Source organism: Mobula birostris, chromosome 25 (genome assembly GCF_030028105.1).
Source record: "Mobula birostris isolate sMobBir1 chromosome 25, sMobBir1.hap1, whole genome shotgun sequence".
NCBI lineage: Eukaryota > Metazoa > Chordata > Chondrichthyes > Myliobatiformes > Myliobatidae > Mobula > Mobula birostris.
This window is the reverse complement of record NC_092394.1, coordinates 50,924,421-50,947,692: the sequence shown is the minus strand read 5'-3', so window position 1 is coordinate 50,947,692 and position 23,272 is coordinate 50,924,421. Positions and strand designations below refer to the sequence as shown.

Sequence of the window (23,272 nt, the reverse complement as noted above, 5' to 3'; positions counted from 1 at the left end):
GATTAATTTGGGCATCAAAGGTTAAAGGGAGAAGGCAGGAAAATGGGGTTGAGAGGAATAATAAATTAGCCACAATGGAATGGAGCAAACTCAATGGGCTGAATGGCCTAATTCTGCTCGTATGTCTTATGGTCTTACGATGGGATTGCTCTCTTGGCAGCTAGCACGGTCCCAATGGCCCAGTGGCCTTCTCTGTATAGTTTCAACATTGGATCCACCGAATAAGGCTGATGTATGAGTAGATCTAAAAACCAAATTAACACACGGACCTCCATCATTGATCAACATGTGCCTTGCAGCTGGCTCAACAAATCTGATGGATATGTTCCAGGAGGTTTCACCATGACCTTCCACCTCCAACTGTCCTGCCGCAACACATCTGCCGCAGGGTTTCCTGGCACATTCATCCCTACGGTTACAGAAGGGAGGGCAGGTAAGAGGAAGAGAGATGAGGTAGGATATGTGGTACAGATGGCTTCCCTTACTTTGTGTTTGTTTGCTCCCTTGCTCTCTCACGTAAAGCACAATGTGAAGAGGATGTGAGCAGATTAACCTGATAGTCAAATGGGTAATGAATTTATTCACCATCTCCCCTTCTCAAGAAATAATTTATGAATTCTGCCAACAGAGTGGGAGCCCAATACTTGGTTACTCACCTCTGACTACTTCAGAGTAGACTTCCTGCTGAAGGGTCTCAGACTGAAATATTGACGGTACCTTTTGCCTGGCCTGCTGAGTTCCTCCAGCATTTTGTGTGTGTTGCTTAAATATCATCACAATTCATGCGAAATCAAACACTACTGACTTGTGTGTTACCTTGCTGGCGACTGTAGGAAGATGAGAGATAAAAGCCACCTCGTGATAGACTAAAGGAAGTCGAAGATCCCACTAGCCATTAGTGTGTTTTTTTTATGGATTGCGGTGGGAATGTATGACTTGTAGTTGACTAGGAAAAGAGTGGCCTGTCAAATCTGTCTTCTACCCACACCATGTAAAGTATTTCTACTGGACAGATAATGTTGCTGTCATGGCCCTGTGGTCTCTTAGGAGAGATGAACAAAAATGGTCTCTTGATCTTCCTCAATATCTGGAGTAGATGCCATGGGACAAGACTCACATTGTGGAAGAGTACATGCCATTCCAAAGATTCAAAGCTATTTTAGAATGTGTACACCAGCATATTAAACTGGAAGTAATATTTTCCATAACATTATGAATATTTCTTGTGTAAAAGTGAAAATACAATTTATTGTCCAAGTCAAGTTATTGTCATCTGCACAAGTATCTGTAATCACAGGTGCAACGAGAAACTTACTTGCAGCAGCTTCACAGGCACAGTACATCAGATAAGCAACATGCACAAGAAAGACATAAATTTCTTGTGAATTAACCATAAATTATACACAGTTCTTACAAAAAAAAACAGGTATTTGAACTGCAGTGCAAAGTAGTCATTGTGTTGCTGAATTGTAGCGATGAAGCTTGTGTGGTTTGGGCCACAAACCGAGTGGTTGAAGGAGGGTGTGTGGGACCTCAGGATTACTTTCCTCCTGCCTGACGGTGGCTGTGAGAAGATCAGATGGTCCGGATGGTGGTGATCAAAGTTGCCTTTTTGAGGCACTGTCTCTCGTAGATACCACTGATGGTGGGGAGGGATATGTCTGTGATGTATTGGGGTGAGTCCTCTACTCTCTGCAGTTTCTTATGTTCCTGTGCATTCAAATTGCTGTACCAGAGACCATCGTGCAACTGATCAGAAACAAGAGAACATTTCCAGATGCTGGAAATCCGAGCAACACACACACAAAATGCTGGAGGAGCTCAGCAGGCCAGGCAGCATCTATGGAAAAGAATACAGTCAATGTTTCGGGCCGAGATGTCGACTGTACTCTTTTCCATAGATGCTGCCTGGCATGCAACTAATCAGGGTATTTTCAATAGTACAACTGCAGGGGTTTGTTAGAGTGTTCAGTATCCAAACCTCCTTAAGCTTATAACATTGGATTCTGACATGAAAATAGCATAAAATATATTGCCAGTGCTTGGGTTGAGGAGAGAGAGTATTGATTCATATTATAAGGGAAGGTATAGTCTAATATAAATTACACAGAAAAATATCTCTGGAGTAACTGAGTGAGCCAGGGAAAATCAGAATCAGGTTTAATATCACTGGCATAAGTCATGAAGCTTGTCTTTGCAGTAGCAATACATAATAGTAGAAAAATAATTATGAAATACCGTAAGTACATATTTATATATTTTTTAGTTAAATAAGTAGTGGAAAAAAAACAGAAATAGGAAAGTAGTGAGGTTGTGTTCATGTGTTCATTGTCCATTCAGAAATCTGATGGCAGAGAGGAAGATGCTGTTTCTGAATCACTGACTGTGTGCCTTCAGGCTTCTGTACCTCCTTCCCGATGACAACAAAGCATGGCTTAGTTGATGGGGGGCCATTAACGATGGACACCGCCTTTTTCAGGCATCACTCCGTGAAGATGTCCTGGATATTACGGAGGCTAGTGCCTACGATGGAGCTGACTAGGTTTACAACTCTCTGCAGCTTATTTTCATCCTGTGTCGTAGTTCCCCCCCCCCCCCACCATGCCAGACGGTGATGCAGACGGTTGTGTGATGCAGATGGAAGTGTTAATTTCCTTTGCAGATGCTGCCTGACCTGCTGAGCTGTTCTGGCAGTTCGTTTTATGGCCAAGTCCCAGTACCTGCAACCTCTTATGTCACAGAACATCGTGATTATATATCCTTTGTCCATATAGCTGGTTTTTCCAAGAGAACTCTAACCTCTTAACATTTTCTTTTACTAAAATTTAATCACATATCATTCAAATGTCACCACATTTTGTTTGCCACTGTTTATGGTGAGGCACCCTGTTGTGTGACATCTCTCCTGGTTAAAAAAAGTTCTCGTGTTAACTCTCCTCAGGGGGTAAAGCACCAGCTCGTATTGCGCCTCTCATAACGGAAGCCTCTTATCACTGCTGTCACCTCAGCGAATAAATTCTGTCTGAATGGTTTTTTCAGTCGTAGTCTCACCTGACCCCTCCAAGCTTTACGTGTAGTGGTGAGCATAACAGTTTACTGTGCAGGCGACCCAAGTTCAGTTCTTCCCACTATATGCAACGGATTTTCTCCAGTGCTCTGCTTTCTTCTCACAGTCCAAAGAGAAACTGGTTGGTAGGTTAATTGGTGACTGTAAATTGTCCTGTGATTAGGCTAGAGTTAAGTCAGGGGTTAGTGGGCACGGTTCGAAGGGCCGGAGGGGCCAATTCCACACTGTGTCTCAATAAATAAATAAGTGCAAACTCATTTTTGCTGTAGTTTTGTTGCTTTTATTAAAGTAATAATTTTACAGTTACCTGTGTACCAACTGTGCTCGATTTCTCTCCAGAGAATCAGTCCGTTCCTGCCCTTGAAGACAGGTTGGGTTAAAACCATATTTAGACTCAATTTGGCTTTCATCAACCTGCTGTCTTGTAATAACTTGTGTCTCTGGCTATCTAAGTTTCTTTACCCCCTTTAGAGGCTTTCCTTGTAGGGAATTTTTTTTATGCTTCTCCCAAGGTGCTAAATTTCATTGCATGTCTATCTTTAAGATACATCGATTGACATTGGCAAGCAGGTACATAAATACACTAACATCCTGTGTGTGAAAATGACTTTAAACCGTGGAAATTGATTTGAATTTTATAATCGTGAAGAAAATTGAAACCCAAAATGCACACTTGGCATTCTCTAGGAAGAGAGAAGTAGAGTTACAGACTCGGGTCGAAGACCACACTTTCAGTCTTTCCTCAGAGCCTGGCCAACCCGCTGTCTTCCAGCATTTCTGCGTCTCCTTGAGAAGATGTTTAATTATTTTTTTTTCTGGTCAGAATATAACTATAAACAATAGAAGCATTCTAGAATATGGGTCTGCATTTTATTTAAAGAAGCAAGGCCATCAGCCCACAGTTCGCAGAACTTCTCACTGCATTTGCCTCTACTGTCTCTGAAAGGACAACTGTCCATCACTTAAGGCAACAATAATGAGACCCAACAGACTTTCAGTCATTTAGATTCAGGCAAGTTACTGGCCAATTATTTTAGGTTGAGGGTTACATGTTACAACCCTCTGGGTCAGTATGATTAAGTTTTCCAATTGCCAGTGCCCTTCCTCGTGTGTGTGAGAGTTTGTAACGAGTTTTCCTTTCGGAAACTATCAGACCTGTCACCTGTTGAGTCACAGTTTGGGGGTTTCAGACTTCTCACAGAGACTTGAGCACAAAAATGTAGGTCAGCGCTGCAGAGCGCGCCGAGGGAATGGAAATTGATGTTAAATTGAGGTCAGATTTGTTTTTTTGGGTGGCCGTAATAGACCCCATGACATAATTCTGACGAAGAATGGGGGGAGTCCTGATCCTTAGCTGAGGATGACCTCTGATCCCCACAGCAAACTTGTTCTTGTCACAATCGTTCTGGGATCTTGCTGTGCACAGTCAGCTGACACAAAAAGATGTACTTCGTTGGCCATGTATACCACCTGTGCCCACTAATACTGCAACTCTTTTTAATATTAAGACAGAGCTTTAAATCCTATCTGTCTGTGGAACAGAGCTGATGGGTTTTAGATTATTGAATCGAGTGACGGGGTAGGCTGCAGAGAACAATACCCACTTTAATGGAGCCCATGAAGGTTCCATTTATGGCACATCCCTGGGTCCTGGAGGAAGAGGAGATGATCTTCTTCCTTGCAGTGCGGCAGCCCCTGTGATGAGTAATCTCAATCCTGTTGAGTTAGAAGTTCGAAGATTCTGACCAAATGACCATGAAGGAATTGTGACAACACCAAATCAAGATGGTGTGTTGCTAGGGGACTTCTGAAATGATGGCGTTTCTATGCAAGTTGTTGTTTTAGGCAGTCGACATTCTGCGTCTGAAAGGTTTTGTCAAAGGAGCCTTGATAAACTTCACTGCTCTCTCCAGGGTGCCAGAGCCTTTTGCTGTTCTGTTGTTGGGTTAATTTAAATGCTGGCCCAGATAGATTGAAAAGACAGGATGTTGGTCGGGGTGAGAGCTGAATTCGCTCGTTCTCCGTGATGGTCATCCCCATGGTGCTGAGGCGATGAAGACTGCCCAGGCTACTGTGCACTGTGCCCACTAATGTGATGAACTAATAACCGAGGATTTGGGCCTACTCCAGGCTGCTTTGGGGTTCAGATCTAAGGACTCAATTTGATTCAAAATGTTGTTGTTCACATGATTTGTATTGTTTGTCTCTATCTTTTGCACATTGAGTGTTGATCTTTTATTTTTATTTTTATTCTTTAATTGGGTTCTTTCTGGTTTCTTGCTCTGTGGCTACCTGTGAACAAACAAATCTCTAGGTTGCATAGTTTATACATTATTTAATAATAAATATACTTGACTTTTCTCTCTGGATCTACTTTGATCCCTTTGCTTTTCTTTCCCACGTTCCTTCTCTCTTTCACACCTTTCTCTTTCACACCTTTCTCTTTCACATTCTCTCTCCATCACTTCCCTTTTTCTTTTTCTAGTTTATGAATCTTGATATTGAGAAGGTGCATTTAGTTCACTGGAATATTCCCTTATTAATTTTTCTATTACTCCTTTTATGATCTGATCTTTCCTTTTGGTTTCCTCATGCACAATATCATCTGACGAATCCTCTGTTTTCATGTTTCCATTGACTCCTTTCTTTCTGGCTTCCATTCATCCAGCTGGGATTTGGTCTTTGCATCTGCTTTGCAAGCAGCTTTTTGTCTTAATAAAGCAATAACCTTAATGTATGCTAAGTAAATTGTGGTTCTTTATTCTCACAAAAGCCAAATTCTTGCAACTTCCCTGGAAGTTCTTGAACTCTCTTCCAGCTTAAAACCAAGCCATGTTTCACAAGCCTGATTAACAAATCAGAAGCTTTCTCAGATATGTTGCCTACAAAAATTGTTGAAGTTGGACTACTGCTTTTGTCACTTTCTTGTTTCCTCTGAGCAGCGTGATCCTTCCTTGGTTTAACATGCTTCCCAACCAGAGACTTGGAGGTTGGCACCAACACCGTTAGTCCTCTGTTTGGCAATGGTGTTCAGCGTGGGGACCATTGTGGCATCGTCTACTACATTTCTTCGTTTACCTCCAACGGGCTTTGTTGCAGGGGATGTGGCACGAAAATGGCGGATGGATCTCCAATCAGATTGTAGTTAACAAAACACGCCCCCACAATGCTGGCCCTTTTGTTTTTCACCACAAACAAGCACAATGTGGCTTGTTGGTTGTTGTACGTCGCAGTTACAAATGTCATTCCCACCAAAGTTATCTTTCCTCCAGTATAAATTCTCAGTTGAAAATCTGCAAGTGTCACTTTGGTGTCTTTGAAATGCCATTCAATCTCACTTTGTGGAACGACTGAGACAGCTGAACCAGTGTTGAACTCCATTTTAATTACTTTGCCATTCTCTTCTGGTGTAAGCCATATTGCCTGTCATTTTCTAATTTTCACACTTTAAATTTCAAGACCACTCAGTTCAGTGTCGCTCTCCTCATTATCAGATTTTTCATTGACAGCGTGCAGATTGGTGCTCTCTTTGAAACTGCAACTTGACATTTCAGCTTTTTCTCGTAAAATATACTTCATCATGTCTTCTCTTCGAAGAACATGTGCTGTACTGCTTTTTTAAAACTCAACCCGTCCCTGCATGTGCTGGGCTGAGTCTTTTCACCTGCTGTTCCTCGCTACGTTTTGTTTTAGTTCGAACGTCTCGCTGCACTTCAGCGGGTAGGAAGGCATCTCAGGTTTGTATTTAAAATACCTCAGCGCCAGGGTTGCTTCAAGACATTAAACTAATTCAAAGGAAGTCAGGTTTACTTTAAGCAATGTGTGCGTATGTCACATGGTAGTGTGATGATATTATGCAGTTCATGTATTTATACATATAACCCATAATGAATAACTTAAACAGGAAAGATATGACTCAAATATTATTGAAATATTAAATATACAACTGTATCCAAATGGTACATTAGCTTTGTTAAGTGACAATGCTGGTGATGAGATTGGGTATCAGTTCTCCATTGAGGACCTCAGGGGTTGACAAGGTGAAAGTTGAGAACAGGGCCTCAGAGACTGGTGGTGGGGTGAGGTTCAGACAGTGGGCACCATTGAGCTAAGGTGCAGAGTGGAGCGCTTTTGAGCGCTGACGCGGGTTCAGGGAGGGGAGAAAACACTGCTTGGGAATAAGGATCAGAAAATGAAAGAAGTTGGTTGTGTAACAGCTAACGTCATGAGAGTGGACAATAATAGTTGCTGCTGACACAACTTGATTTGACTTTCCCTGCAAAAGCCCATTGCATAGACAGTAATACCACAGAGGAAAACATCTTATAACTGAACTTCCAGAGGCATGAGAGGCTGAAGATGCTGGAATCTGGAATCTGGAGGATCTCAGCAGGTCAAGGAGCATCTGCGGATGGAAAAACAAAGTTTTGGGTCAAGGCTGCTAATCCAGTTGAAAGGTCTCAACCTAAAACATCACTTGTCTTTGCTGCACGGATGCTGCTTGGCTGATGAGCTCCTCGCTTGGTTTCTTTTTGACTGAATTTCTAGGCTGATATAGTTTACAATTCTTCCTCAGATTATTGACTGTACTTTAAAAGATGATTTTTTTTGTACTGAACTTAGGCCAAGTGACTTTGATCATATTGCAAAATACACTGCTTTTGATGTTTTTGTTTTCAAAACAAATTATGCAGACGTTGAACCTCATTACTGAAACAGTGTGAAAAGGTATAAATGTGGTGATTGAAGTCAAAGGCAGCAAGCCAGGGGTAAGGAGACTTGGGTTGGGCCACTGTTGGACTTGCTTGCTGTAACTGTGATGTGGGCAAATCCAGCTTCTTACCACTCTTCATGCTCTTACCGGGAGCCCGGTCAGGGTAAGTAGAGAGTGACAATGAATTTTCACAGCCTACTGTGCTCTGTTAATGTGCCTCTGTCTTTTGAACTCCAGGTAGAGGGATGAACCAAGCAGAGCTATGGTGGGCTGTGGTCTCTGTCCTCTTCATTTTTCCATTTGGGATCCTTGTTATGCTCTGCATGAGATGTAGAAAATCTAGGAGTCGCAGTAAGTTACATTTTATCTTCATTTGAAGGTGTTTGATGTGTTTTGCTTTCATGAGGGATTTTCCGTAGATCAGATGATGTTTCATCTTTTGGAAAGTAGCTCTTCTCGTAATCACTGAGACAGAGAAACAGTCCCTTCACCCAGCAAGTCCTCACAGACCGTCAGCCATCCCCGTTCCCATTAACTGCCCCTAGACTATCACCCACCCTAACACGAAGAACAATTTACAGTGGCCAATTAAGCTACCACCCTGAGAACATAGACAGTGCCCAAAGCTGGGATTGAACCCAAATCTCGGGCATTGTGGAACAGTGGCTCTACCAGCTGAGCCACTGTGCTGCCCCCATTTCTCTTTACTCCATTCAGTTGCATTCTGCTAGCTGCCAGACACCAACAGCATCCTGTTTTTATTTGCAGCAGACATGCAGATGAGAGGCTTGGCCATCTGAAGTGCCTGAGCAAACAGTATCCTGCCAATCGCACTCTGGCATTGCTTTCCCTCCATAGATATGTTTCTAGAATTTAGCATTATAAAAAGAGATAATGTGTATAATGTTACATGGGTAAATAAAACAATGCAGTGACTGGTTTAACTTCATATGTTGTTGCATCAAAACACTTCCAGTCAGCTGCAATAGTCAAAGTAGCAATCATCTTTGACAATTAACGTGCAAACTAGAATAGTCGCCAGAGCTCACTTTTAATACAGGAAGCAAAGTTCAGTAAGAATTCTGTGACAACTAACTACTCATAGTTCTGAGTAGTTCCAGAATGTACCTTAAGAGTTTTGTCTGCAAGTATTTAGAGCTCTCATAATATGTTAAAAATGTGATTAATTTTAGAAGTGTATCTGGAGATTGAGATATATCTGCACTGAAATCCTGCCATGTTTTTCAAATCTAACCTTTGTAGGTCAAGATTGTAAATGTCATTGAAATTGAGAGGCGGGAGGTCTAAAAATAATGCAAGATGCATAGTGAAATAAACTAGACACAGACTATTTGCAGGAGTTTAATAGTTTCTGAAACTTCATGGTGTTCAGTTGATAAAGTGCAAGCAGTATAACAAATATTCTGAAGAAGATCGGCGAACTTGGATTTATTCAAGAGTTGGGTAATGTTTGAAGTATTTTAGATGTTCCTGTGAAAGCCTGAGTACTGCACACACCTCTGCAGTGTTCATGCTGGTGGGGAAGGCAGGGACGCTGGAAAACTGCAGTGCATTCCAAAATTTGCAACATATTAAGAGTGTCATTTTTTTCTCTCGAACTCATGCTGCAGGTGGAAGTGTCTCCCTCATGTTCTGTCCAACATTGCTCCATGTGCCAAACACCAGATGTAAACTTTTTTGTACCAAACGTCATACCTAAAAAAGTATCTTATACCCAAGGGAGACCTTAAATGGCTTACTGCCAGTGTGATGGCTTTTTTTTTAAAGTATGGTTATTGCGGCTTTGCAGAAATTACAACAGCAATGTGATAACAGCCAGGTAATAGGTTAATACTGTACAAAAACAGGCTGATTCTATTTCAATCATTAAACATCCATTTACACAAAACACAGACTAATTCCAGTTTAACAATATCCTCGCTAGCAGCTTCTACCACTCACCTATGTGCTAGGGACAATCTACAGTGGCTGGTTAGCTGAGCAACCCGCATGTCTTTGGGATGACAGAGGAAATTGGAGAAACCAGAGGAAACCCAGCTGGTCAGAGGGAGATTGTACAAACTCTACAGAGAGGGGTCAGATTTAGATTCCAGCTTGCTGAAGCACTGGGGTAGATCTTCCAGCTGCACTCAATCTTCGATATAACGCTACTGGATTGTTGAAGAATTCTTGACATGGGATTTTAACTCTGCTCCTCTCCTGGCAGGTGCTGCTGGAATTCCTGAGTACTTTCAGAATTTTCTGTTTTATTTTAGAACTCCAATGTTTGAGACTTTCACATGGAATAGAAGTTGGCACTTCCCACAGGAGCAGCTTGTCCCAGAGTGCTTCCCCAGCACCAGTGGCCAACTGCCACAAGGCTGCTCCTGGTTACTGGAGTGTCGCTCGACCCAAGGGTCGGCCTTGAGCAGCCGTGGGTTGGTTCCTGGCTGTATCTTTGTGCCGCGAATGGTGGTGGTCTGCTGCAAAGGAGCGAGAAAGGCACTGGAAAATTTTTGGCAGCAGGACTGTGAATGAAAATCAGGAATTACCCACAGACGCCGGAAATCTGAACATTTCCTAAAAGCATAAAATGCTGGAAACACTCAACAGATCTGGCAGCATCTGTGGAGAGACAAATGGAGTTAACATTTCAGGTCACTGACCCTTCATCATAACTGGGAAAGGGAGAGAGAACAATTAAGTTGAGGTACCAGAAAAAAGTGGAGAAAAAGCACAAGAGAAAGGAACCAGTGAGATCATTGATTATATCCAAAATCTAAACCAGTTAATGGGTTACTATTGCTGATTGAAACCAGACGAAATGCTTCAAAAGTAGCCCTTTGGAAGCAGTTGTGCTCGTGTGTCTCTGTAACTGTTCTCCTGAGATACAAGCTGCAAGAAGACATGGCAGCACCTCAGCAAACCTACCAGCCTTGGTGAAGGGGTTAATAAAATAACTTAGCAAGTCAGGCAGCATCTGTGGAAATGAAGAGTTGATGCGTTCCCTCATTAGGACTGATAAAGAAGGGGCCAGAAGCTGCAATTAGAAAGTGGGGAGGGGAAGAGGGAGGACTACAAGCTGGCAGGTGATAGTTGTGACCAGGTGAGGGGAAGATAGGCGGGTGGGGGGTGGGGAGATGGATGGTGTGAGAAACTAGTTCAAGATAGTGAAAGAGGTAAATGGCTGAAGAAGAAGAAATCTGATAGGCGAGGACACTGGACTATGGAAAAAAAGTGCAGGAGCTGAGGGAGTTGAGGGGGGTGATGATGATAGATAGGTCATGAGAGAACTGGCTTGATGTTCGTGAAGCTGAACCATAAAGCAACAGTCTCAGCCCCTCTGAAACCCTCGGGTGCTGGGCGGCTTCTACTTGTACATGAATGGATCAAGATGGCCAGCACTTACTTGTGGAAAAGGGAGGCTGCAGCCTCTGAACAAAGCAAGAACAGGAATCCCTCCTGCCTTTTGACACTGCAGCCCACCCATCAGAGAGAGCAGACGTTGCCTCTCAGTACTTGTATATGTTGTGGCCTTCATCTCACAGAGCACTGGTGTCTGAGATATCCTGTTCCTGTCACCGCTAGCCCAGGCTCACCACTACATGTTCGCCCAATGACTCTATACATGCTCTGGGGACTTAGCATGTGCAGCTCCCCTGCATGTACTTGCCCTTTAAAAGTAACCAAAATATCAGGACTGGTAGCTCTGACCATCAGCGATTGAATAAGGGAGTGGTCTCGTTGATGCATTGGTGGCCAGAAATGAGTCATGGAGGCATACAACATGGATACAAGACCGTCAGTCCATTGAATCCATGGCCCATCCATTGAATCCATGGGCTACCCTTTGAATCCATCAACCACCAAGTGATCCATGGACCACCCATTAAGCTCAGCGGCCACCCACTGAATCCATCGACCACCCACTGAATCCATCGACCACCCACTGAATCCATCGGCCACCCACTGAATCCATCGGCCACCCACTGAATCCATCAACAACCCATTGAATCTGTGGACCGCCCATTGAATCCATCGACCGCCTATTGAATCCATCGACTGTCCTTGAATTATCTTTGACGGCCCATTGAATCCATTGACTACCCATTGAATCCATGGATCACTAATTGAATCCACTGACTATCCATTAACTCCATTGATAGTCCATTGTATCCAGCAACCACCTATTGAATCCCAGTAAGTGTGAAGCAGTTCATTTTGGTAGGTTAAATATGATGGCAGATTATAGTATTAATGGTAAGACTCTTTGCAGTCTGGAGGATCAGAAGGATCTTGGGGTCCGAGTCCATAGGACGCTCAAAGCTGCTGTGCAGGTTGACTCTGTGATTAAGAAGCATATGGTGTATTGGCCTTCATCAATCGTGGGATTGAATTTAGGAGCTGAGAGGTAATGTTGCAGTTATATAGGACCCTGGTCGGACCCTGGTCAGACCCCACTTGGAGCACTGTGCTCAGTTCTGGTTGCCTCACTACAGGAAGGATGTGGAAACCATAGAAAGGGTGTAGAGGAGATTTACAAGGATGTTGCCTGGATTGGGGAGCATGCCTTATGAAAACAGGTTGAGTGAACTCAGCCTTTTCTCCTTGGAGAGACAGAGGATGAGAGGTGACCTGATAGAGGTGATTAAGATGATGAGAGGCATTGATCATGTGGATAATCAGAGGCTTTTTCCCAGGGCTGAAATGGCTGCCACAAGAGGGCACAGGTGCTTGGAAGTATGTACAGAGGAGACATCAAGGGTATGTTTTTTATTCAGAGAGAGGTGAGTGCATGGAATGGCCCGCCGGCAACGGTGGTGGAGGTGGAAATGATAGGGTCTTTTAAGAGACTTTTGGATAGGTACAGGGAGCTTAAAAAAATAGAGGTCTATGGTAAGGCTAGTCATTTCTAAGGTAAGGACATGTTTGGCACAGCTTTGTGGGCCGAAGGGCCTGTATTGTGCTGTAGGTTTTCTATGTTTCTATGAATCCATGGACCATCGATTGAACCCATTGAATCCGTGGACCGCCCTTGCATCCGTGGACTGCCCAGTGAGTCCGTGGTCCACCCAGCGAGTCCATCAACCGCCCACTGAATCCATCGACCAATGATTGAATCCATTGGCTGTTCATAATATCCATTGACTGCCCATTGAATCCATTGACCATCCATGTTTACATTAATCCCATTTTATGTTATCTCCCAACTTTTTCCTCAACATCGCCCAAATTCTATCACTCACTTAGACACTAAGGGCAAGTTACCTTGGTCAATTAACCTATCCATCTTTTGGATGTGGGAGGAAATTGGAGCAGGTGTGGGAAATCTACACAGTCATGAGGAGGGCTTGCAAACTCCACACCAGCAGCACCCAAGGTCAGATTTGAACACATGTCTCTGGAGCTTTGAGGCAGTGGTTTGATTTGCTGTGCAACTGTAGCACACATCTGGGCCATTGCTGGGGACCGAAATGCAGAAAGATTTCAGGGGCCTGACCACTGTGAAGGAAGGGAGCGTGTAAAAGGTGCATCAGTAAACCATGCACATCTTGCAAATCAGGAGTGACTGTGTGGTTGATGGGACCAGCAAGATGTGAGAAAGAGTACTGGATGTTAGCATATTGCCATCCTCATTCATTTCTGTCTGTGCTACCCTGTACTCTGGAGCCTTTAGCAGCAGCTGTGATAATAACTTTCCTCGCTTTCATTTCTAACCAATGGATGTAATATCACCTCTACAAAGACGTGATCACAGGTGACAGACAAGCAGCTAAGGGATTGCTTTGAGTGGCGGACTGGGCCATGCTCAAGGATTCATCAGAGGATCTGAACGAATATGCCTTGCTTGTCACGGACTTTATAAAGTCTGTTGTGGACAAGTGTGTCCCTGCAAAATCTTTGAGAGTCTTCCCCAACTAGCAGCCCTGGATGAACTAAGATCCACAGTTTGCTGAGCACTGGATTAGTGGTGGTCAGGTCTGGTGACCAAGTAAAATACAAGAGATCCAGGTATGGCCTCTGAAAAGTTATCTCACATGCAAAGTGGCAATTCCGGAGCAAACTTGCATGCTATCACCAAACCTGACAGCTGCGGCAAGGCCTGAACGCTGTCACTCCTGTAACGATGACTGAGTGACATCTGTGACAACAGGATTTTGCTCCCACATGAGCTCAGTGCATTTTATGGTCACTTTGACAGACAAAATATAGAGGCACCTTCATGAACTCCCGCACCCCCGATGACCCTCTGATGCGAGTCTCTGAGACCGATTTGAGAGCATCGTTCAAGTGGAATTGACCCAAGGAAAGCATCTGGTCTGGAGAGGGTACTTGGCTGACTGGTCAACATGGCATTTCATTGGCTCTTCACTCAGCCCTGGAATGTCTGGATGGTGGAGATGCGTACATCAGGATGCTCCTTATCTCTTTCTTGACTACGGCTCTGCATTCAACACTATCATCCCATCAAATCTAATCAATTAGCTCCCAGACCCAGGCCTCAACACCTCCTTGTGCAACTAGATCCATGATCTCCTACTTGCAGGCCACAGTCAATTTCACATCTCCTCCACAGTTGCCATCAGCACAGGCACACCACAAGGCTGTGTGCTTAACCTCTGCTCTATTTAAGTTTGCTGATGACACCACTGTTGCTGGCTGAGTCAAAGGAGGTGACGAATCAGCACGTAGGAGGGAGATTGAAAATCTGGCTGAATGGTGCCACAACAACAACCTCTCACTCAATGTCAACAAGATCAAAGAGCTGATTATTGACTACAGGTGGAGGAAGCTGTAAGTCTATGAGCCAGTCCTCATCAGGGGATCAGAGGTGGAGAGGGTCAGCAGCATTTGAGACCTTGGTGTTATCATTTCAAAGGATCTTTTTTGGGTCCGGTGTCTAAGTGACATTACAAAGGAGGCACTGCAGCAGCTCTACTTAGAATTTTGCAAAGTTTCGGCTGTCATTTAAAACTTTGACAATAGATGCATGGTGGCGAGTATGTTGACTAGTTGCATTACAGCTGGTATGGAAACACCAATGCCCTTGAATGGAAAATCCTACATCAAGTGGTGGATATGGTCCAGTCCATCAAGGGTAAAGCTCTCCCCACCATTGAGCACATCTGCGCGGAGCGCTGTCACAGGAAAGCAGCATCCATCTTCAAGAATCACCACTATCCAGGCCGTGCTCTCTTCCTGCTGCTGCCATCAGGGAGGAGGTACAGGAGCCTCAGGACCCACACCACCAAGTTCAGGAACAGTTATTAGCCATTAGGCATCAAGCTCTTGAAGCAGAGGGGATAACTTCACTCATCTCCACTCACCCCAACACAGAACTGGACTCACTGTCAAGGACTCCACAACTCACGTTCCCAGTGTTTATTGTTTATTTATTTCTTCTTATTATTTCTTTTTTTCCTTTTGTATGTGCAGTTTGTTGTCTTTTGTAAATTGGTTGTTTGTCCACCTTTATTATGCAGAGTTTTTCATTGATTCTATCGCATTTCTTTGTATTTACTATGAATACCCACAAGGAAAGGAAAGGTAGTATGTAATGATATATACGTACCCTGATAATAGATTTCCTTTGTACTTTGAACCTTCTACTGCACCGTGTGCTGATACCCACGGCATGACACATACCCACTGCAGATACAGAGGCATGTGAGGATGGAAGCTGAGCCTGAGCAATGGCGATGTGTGCCATTGGTTATGACGTTTGAGTATCGATGGTTGCTGACAGTAGCTGTGAGGAATTATATGGCATGGGTAAGTGCAGGGGGAATGAGGGTGGAGCTGAGTTTTGATGAAGCACAATGGGGCAGTGGTTGGGGGATGGCATTTGATGCACAGTAAGGCAGTTATTGGAGATTGGATTTGATGAATCAGATTAAATATCCCTGACATATGTCATGAAATTAATTAACTTCATGGCAGCCTTACAATAAAATACATGATAAATAAATATAAAGGAACAAAAACTGAGTCTTTTAAATAGTTAGGTTAAAATAAGTACTGCAAGATAACAGAAATAAAAAGCAGTGAGGTAGTGTTCACGGGTTCAATGTCCATTTAGGAATCGGATGGCAGAGGGGAAGAAGCTGTTCCTCAGTCGCTGAATGCGTGCCTTCAGGCTTCTGTACCTCCTTCCTGAGTAGCAACGAGAAGAGACCATGTCCTGTGTGGTGGGGATCCTTAGTGACGGACACCGTCTTCCTAAGGCATCACTCCTTGAAGATGTCTTGGATACTACAGGGGTGGTACCTAAGATGGGGCTGACTAATTTCACAAGTTTCTGCAACTTATTGCAGAACCTCAGTGAGGTGGTTGTAGGGTTGTGATATTTGATGTACTCAGTGAGGCAATAGTTAGAGTGACATTTGATGGTGCATTCAGTCAGGCAGTTGCTGGCTTCGATATTGAGATGTATGCATTGGGGCAATTTTGGGGGGTAGGATTTGATGATGCATTCAGTGAGCAATTGTTGAAGATGTTATTTGATACACAGTTGGGGTGTGATATCTGATGGTGCACGGTGGTTTGGGTTTGGATTGATAAGCATTCCATGGCATAGTTTCTGGGGGAGGGAGTTAATCATGCTGTCAGTGGGACCCTTGTTGGGTGTGATGTTTGATACTGCAGTCAGTGGTTCATTTGTTTGCAGTGGGTTATACAAGAACTCTGCGTGCTATGGCAGGATTTGCAGACCATTACTTCCTACAAGGCGGAACCTGACATCATCAGCGACACCCCCAGATGAGCTCAATGCCTTTTCTGCACACTTTGAAAGGGAGAATGAAGCTACACCTGTGCAAATCCCTGAAGCCTCTGGTGACCCTGTGATCCGTCTTGGAGGCTGACATCAGAACACCTTTCAAGACGGTGACCCTTGCAGGACACCAGGCCTTGATGGAGTATCTAGTGGGGCTCTGAAACCCTGTGCCAATCAACAGGCGGGAATGTTTTCAGTCTCTCACTGCTGAAGTCACCTGCTTCAAAAGAGCAACAATAACCCGGACACCAGCATTACCTACGCCAGGCTGCTGTTTATTGATCGCAGCTCAGTGTTGAACACAATCATACCCTCAGTTGTATTCAACAAGCTCCAAAACCTGGGCCTCCGGACCTCCCTCTGCAACCGGATCCTTAACTTCCTCATCGGGAGACCACAGTTAGTGTGGATCAGAAATAATCTCCCCCTCACTGACAATCAACAATGGCACTCTCAAGGATTTGTGCCTAGTCCGCTTCTCCACTCTCTCTACACTCATGATTGTGTGGTTAGGTACAGCTCAAACAGTATCTACAGATTTGCTCACAACACAACTATTGTTGACAGAACTTCGGATGGTGACAAGGAGGTGTACAGGAGGGAGAAAGGTCAGCTGGTTGAGTGGTGTTTCAATTACAATCTTGCACTCAACTTCATTAAGACCAAGGAATTCAGCCCGAAATCTATCTAAGTCCTGCAGAAGGACGTAGCCAGATGGGGAGAATGGGCAAACAAATGGCAAATGGAATATAGGGTAGGGAAGTGTATGGTCGTGCCCTTTGGTAGAAGGAATAAAGGCATAGACTACTTTCTAAATGAGGAGAAAATTCAAAATCAGAGGTGCAAAGGGACTTGGGAGCTCTTCCTTAAAAGTTAATTTGCAGGTTGAGTCAGTGGTAAGAACGGCAGATGCAATGTTAGCAATCATTTCGAGAGGACTAGAATACAAAAACAAGGATGTAATGCCGAGGCCTTATAAGGATTGGTCAGACCACACTTGGAGTATTGTGAGCAGTTTTGAGTTCCTTATCTGAGAAAAAATGTGCTGGCATTGAAGAGGGTCTGGAGGAAGTTCAGAAGAATAGCGCCAGGAATGCAAGGGTTAACATATGAGGGGCATTTAATGGCTCTGGGCCTGTACTCGCTGGAGTTTAGAAGAATGAGCGGGGATCTCATTGAAATCTATTGCATATTGAAAGTCCTAGACAGAATGGATGTGGAGAGGATGTTTCCTGTAGAGGGGAGTCTAGGACCAGAGGGCACAACCTCAGGATAGAGGGACGTCCATTTAGAACAGAGATAAGGAAAATTTTCTGTGGCACTGCCGCATATGGATGTGGACGCCAAGTCATTGGGTATATTTAAGGTGGAGGTTGATAGGTTCTTGATGAATCAGGGCATCAAAGGCTATGGGGAGAAGTCATGACAAGTGGGTTGAGAGGGGTAATAAATCACCCATGATGGAATGGTGGATCAGGCTCAATGGGTCAAGTGACCTAATTCTGCTCCTATGTCTTATGGTCGAAAAGAATTGATTGTGAACTTCAGGAAGAGGAAGCTAAGGGAACTCACACTAGTAAGCAGTTTCAAATTCATGGGTGTCAACGTCTCTGAAAATCTATCCTGGACTTAACATTATGATGCAATTACAAAGAAGGCACGACAGCAGTCATATTTCATTAGGAGTTTGAGGGGACGTGACATGTCACCAAATATTCTCGCAAATTTCAACAGATGTACTTTGGAGAGTGTTCTAACTGGTTGCATCACCATCTAGTCTGGAGGGGCTACTGCACAGGATCAGGGAAGACTACAGAAAGTTGTAAACTCAGCCAGCTCCATTATGTTAGCCTCCCAGCACCGGGGACACCTTCAAAAGGCCAGGCCTCAAAAAGATGGCATCCATTGTTAAGGACCCCTATCATGCAAGGCATGCCTCCTTCTCATTGCTGCTATCAAGGAAGAGGGACAAGAGCCTGAATGCACCTACTCAACCTTTCAGGAACAACTTCTTCCCCTCCGCTACACTTCCTCTCTTCTTTTCTCTTTTGCACTACGTATTTAATTATATATAAATAATTACACACACACACACACACACACACACACACACACACACACATCTACTTATTGTAATTTATAGTTATTTTTATATATTGTTATGTATTGCAATGTACTGCTGCATAAAACAACAAATTTCACGACATATGCCAGTGATATTAAACCCGACTCTGATTCTGGGTGTTGACGATGCATGCAGAGATTAGTTGTGGGGTGATGACAGTTGATATACTCAGTGAGGCGTTTGTTAGGAGTGGGGGATGATATTTGATGATGCACTCAGTGAGGCACTTGCTGGGGGTGATATTTGATGAACTCTGGGAGGCAGTTGCTGGGGGAAGGGTTTGATGATGTACTAAATGGGGCAATTGTTGGGGGAGGTTTTTGATGATGCACTCAGTGAGACAATTGTTGGGGGAGGTTTTTGATGATGCACTCAGACAATTGTTGGGGGAGTTTTTTTTTAAATAATTTATTTATGAGTTTCTACAATACAACAAAAAAAACACCAACAAAAAAGAGATTTACACAGTGCAAAACAAACATGACTAATAAAAAATACGTTGACTTCATTAACTTTGCCTCCAACTTTCACCCTGCCCTCAAGTTTGCCTGGTCCATTTCCGACACCTTCCTCCCCTTTCTAGATCTTTCTATCTCTAACTCTGGAGACAGCTTATCTACTGATGTCTACTATAAGCCTACTGACTCTCACAGCTATCTGGCCTATTCCTCTTCTCAGCCTGTCTCTTGCAAAAATGCCATCCCCTTCTCGCAATTCCTCCGTCTCCGCCGCATCTGCTCTCAGGATGAGGCTTTTCATTCCAGGATGAGGGAGATGTCCTCCTTTTTTAAAGAAAGGGGCTTCCCTTCCTCCACTATCAACTCTGCTCTCAAACTCATCTCTCCCATTTCACGCACATCTGTTCTCAATCCATCCTCCCGCTACCCCACTAGGAATAGGGTTCCCCTTTATCCTCACCTACCACCCCACCAGCATCTGGGTCCAACATATTATTCTCCGTAATTTCCACCACCTCCAACGTGATCCCACCACTAAGCACATCTTTCCCTCCCCTCATCTCTCTGCTTTCCGCAGGGATCGCTCCCTACACGACTCCCTTGTCCATTCGTCCCCCCCATCCCTCCCCACCTATCTCCCTCCTGGCACTTATCCTTGTAAACGGAACAAGTGCTACACATGTCCTTACACTTCCTCCCTTACCACCATTCAGGGCCCCAGACAGTCCTTCCAGGTGAGGCGACACTTCACCTGTGAGTCGGCTGGGGTGATATACTGTGTCCGGTGCTCCCGATGTGGCCTTCTATATATTGGCAAGACCCGACGCAGACTGGGAGATCGTATCGCTAAACACTTACGCTCTGTCCGCCAGAGAAAGCAGAATCTCCCAGTGGCCACACATTTTAATTCCACGTCCCATTCCCATTCTGACATGTCTATCCACGGCCTCCTCTACTGTAAAGATGAAGCCACACTCAGGTTGGAGGAACAACACCTTATATTCCGTCTGGGTAGCCTCCAACCTGATGGCATGAACACTGACTTCTCTAACTTCCGCTAATACCCCACCTCCCCCTCGTACCCCAGCCGTTATTTATTTATATACACACATTCTTTTTCTCTCTCTCTCCTTTTTCTCCCTCTGCCCCTCTCACCATACCCCTTGCCCATCCTCTGGGTTTTCCCCCCCTCCCCCTTTTCTTTCTCCCTAGGCCTCCTGTCCCATGATCCGCTCATATCCCTTTTGCCAATCAACTGTCCAGCTCTTGGCTCCATCCCTCCCCCTCCTGTCTTCTCCTATCATTTCGGATCTCCCCCTCCCCCTCCCACACTCAAATCCCTTATTAGCTCTTCCTTCAGTTAGTCCTGACGAAGCGTCTCAGCCCGAAACGTCGACTGTACCTCTTCCTAGAGATGCTGTCTGGCCTGCTGTGTTCACCAGCAACTTTGATGTGTGTTGCTTGAATTTCCAGCATCTGCAGACTTCCTCGTGTTTGCATGACTAATATACAATTCACAACGATAAAGAAAAAGCACCCAAAATAAAATCATATAAAGTTAGTATCCTCCCCACCCTCCCATTACGCAACTCCAAGCCAACCATTTTGATGTAAAGAAAAGTTAAACAGAGCTTTTGTCACTACAGAGCTGTAAATATAAAAAAAGTATATTGCCTACTTACCTAAACTGTAATATATTTCACATGAAAAAAACCGTAAAACTTAACCAAAAAAAAAGCTGAAAGTAAGGGAATAAAATACAAAAAAAAAGGAGGATAAACCTTTAATCTAAAGAGGAATTATGAAAATATTCAAGAAAAGGTCCCCACACCTTATGGAACTTAATATCCGAATTAAGAAGTGAATAATGAATCTTTTCAAGGTCTAAGCAGGACATAATGTCTCTGAGCCGTTGAGCATGAGTGGGTGGGGCAACATCTCTCCACCTAAGAAGAACTAAATGTCTAGCCAAAGGAGAGGCAAAAGATAATGTTCGACGTTTAGTCGGACCCAGATGCATGTCAACTTCACCCGAGGTGCCAAAAAGCGCAATCAAAGGGTGAGGTTCTAAGTGGCAATTAAGAATATGGGATAAAGTTAAAAAGACTTCTTTCCAAAATTTCTCCAAACTAGGACAAGCCCAATACATGTGGATAAGAGAAGCCTCACCCCCTTTACACTTGTCACAAAAGGGACTAATATCAGGGTAAATCCGCGATAATTTAGTTTTAGACATTGGAGCCCTATGCACAACCTTGAGCTGCAAAGGGCAGTGGTGAGCACATAAACAGGTTGAGTTAACTGACTTAAGAATTGAATCCCAAACCTCGTCAGACAGAGAAATACTTAAATCATGTTCCCAGGCAGTTCTAATTTTATCAAAGGGGGCACGCCTCAAGGTCGCTAATTTATCGCGAATAGTAGATATTAAACCTTTACCCGATGGATTGATACAAAGAAACAAGTCCAGAACGTTTTTTTCGGGCATCTCAGGAAAGTTTGGTGTGAAAGGGTTGATAAAAAGTCTAATTTGAAGATATCTAAAAGAATGAGTATTAGGTAGGTTAAACTTTGCAGACAGTTGTTCAAAAGCTGCAAAGCGATTATCTATGAAAAGATCTTCAAAGCACCTGATGCCCTTTCTGTACCAGACATGAAATGTTAAGTCTTGCATAGAAGGTCGAAAAAGATGGTTATGTAAGATAGGACTAGAGAGAGAGAGAGAAACCGTGAAAACCATAATATTTTCTGAACTCAGCCCATATTCTCAAAGTATGTCTAATGAGAGGATTAACAATTAGTTTAGGCAAAAGGAAGTGGAGATCCAAGAAATGCGGAAATGAAGAAATCCTTATTAGAGTTCACCTCCATTGCCACCCATTTTGGGTAGTCAGTCTGACTATAAAAGAAAGATCAAAAAGTAAGACAACGTGTATTAGCTGCCCAGCAATATACGTGAAAATTAGGCAAGGCCATACCACCTTCCCTTTTATTTTTTGAAGGTGAACTTTATTAAGTCTGGGACGTTTGCCCTTCCATAGATAGGACGAAATAATAGAATCTAACGAATCAAAAAAAGCTTTAGAAATAAAATTTGGTATAGATTGAAATAGGTATAAAAGTTTAGGAAGGATATACATTTTAATAACATTAATTCGACCTACCAGAGACATGGACAGGGTGACCACTGTGCCGAAACCTGTTTTGTATGATTAAAAAGATTAGTGAAATTTTCTCGAAAAAGACGCTTAAAATCCCTTGTTGCTGTAATACTGAGGTAAGTAAATTGATTATCTATTACTTTACAGGGGAGCTATTTGATGATGCAGTTGTTGAGGAGTGTCATTTTATTGTGCACTCGCTGAGGCCTCTGACAGCAGCTCGCCAGCGTCCTCTGTCTTGTGTTCGTTTCCCCAGGGTAGCCCATTTCTCTGTGTGTCCTTCCTCTCTGAGGGACCAGCTTCTGTTGGCATTTCTGAGTTTTTAATGGGATTGGGTTGCCAGCTCCATGCCCCCAAACCTCCTCCCTGTGCAGCTGGGCTTGGGACTGTCTATTGTGGAGTTGCTGAGGCTAACACTCGGCGCATGCTCCACCGTGGAACATTCAGGGACAGTCAATGGGGCTTTCGTTGGCAGTGAGATTTGGTGATACATGCCGTGGGACAAGCTTGGGGGGAGGGGTGGTGACAGTTGATCATTCTGGAGAGGGAAGAGGAATAGACAGAAAGAGCAGAGCAGCCCTGTGGCCATTCCTATCAACAATAAGCATACCGTTTTGGATACTGTTGGTGGGGACGACCTACCAGGGACAAGTTGCGGTGGTTGCGTCTCTGGCACCGAGACGGGACCCTCAACTCAGAAGGGAAGGAGGGAAAAGAGGAGAGTAGTAGTGATAGGGGATTCGATAGTTAGGGGGACAGATAAGAGGTTCTGTGGGAGAGATCGAGAATCCCAGATGGTCTGTTGCCTCCCTGGTGCCAAGGTCCGCGATATCTCGGATCGAGTTCTCGGTATTCTCATGAGGGAGGGTGAGCAGCCAGATGTCGTGGTCCACGTAGGGACCAATGACGTGGATAGGAAGGAGGAGGAGGTCCTGCAAAGAGAGTTTAGGGAGTTAGGTGCAGAGTTGAAG

At 44.0% G+C, this 23,272-nt stretch overlaps 1 protein-coding gene across 3 annotated transcripts in view; it reads left to right on the top strand.

Moving 5' to 3' along the window:
- The window catches only part of LOC140187564 (linker for activation of T-cells family member 2-like), a 244,908-nt gene that overhangs the window by 24,698 nt on the left and 196,938 nt on the right, over window positions 1-23,272 (top strand). The window contains exons 1-2 of one of the 3 annotated variants that reach the window (XM_072242978.1): window positions 7,358-7,524; window positions 8,019-8,132. In XM_072242978.1, coding sequence (XP_072099079.1) covers window positions 7,479-7,524; window positions 8,019-8,132 — 160 coding nt within the window. In that variant the 5' untranslated portion in view covers window positions 7,358-7,478. Of the gene's footprint in view, window positions 1-7,357; window positions 7,525-8,018; window positions 8,133-23,272 lie in introns of those variants that run through there. The other 2 variants (XM_072242977.1, XM_072242979.1) reach the window with 2 other exon arrangements.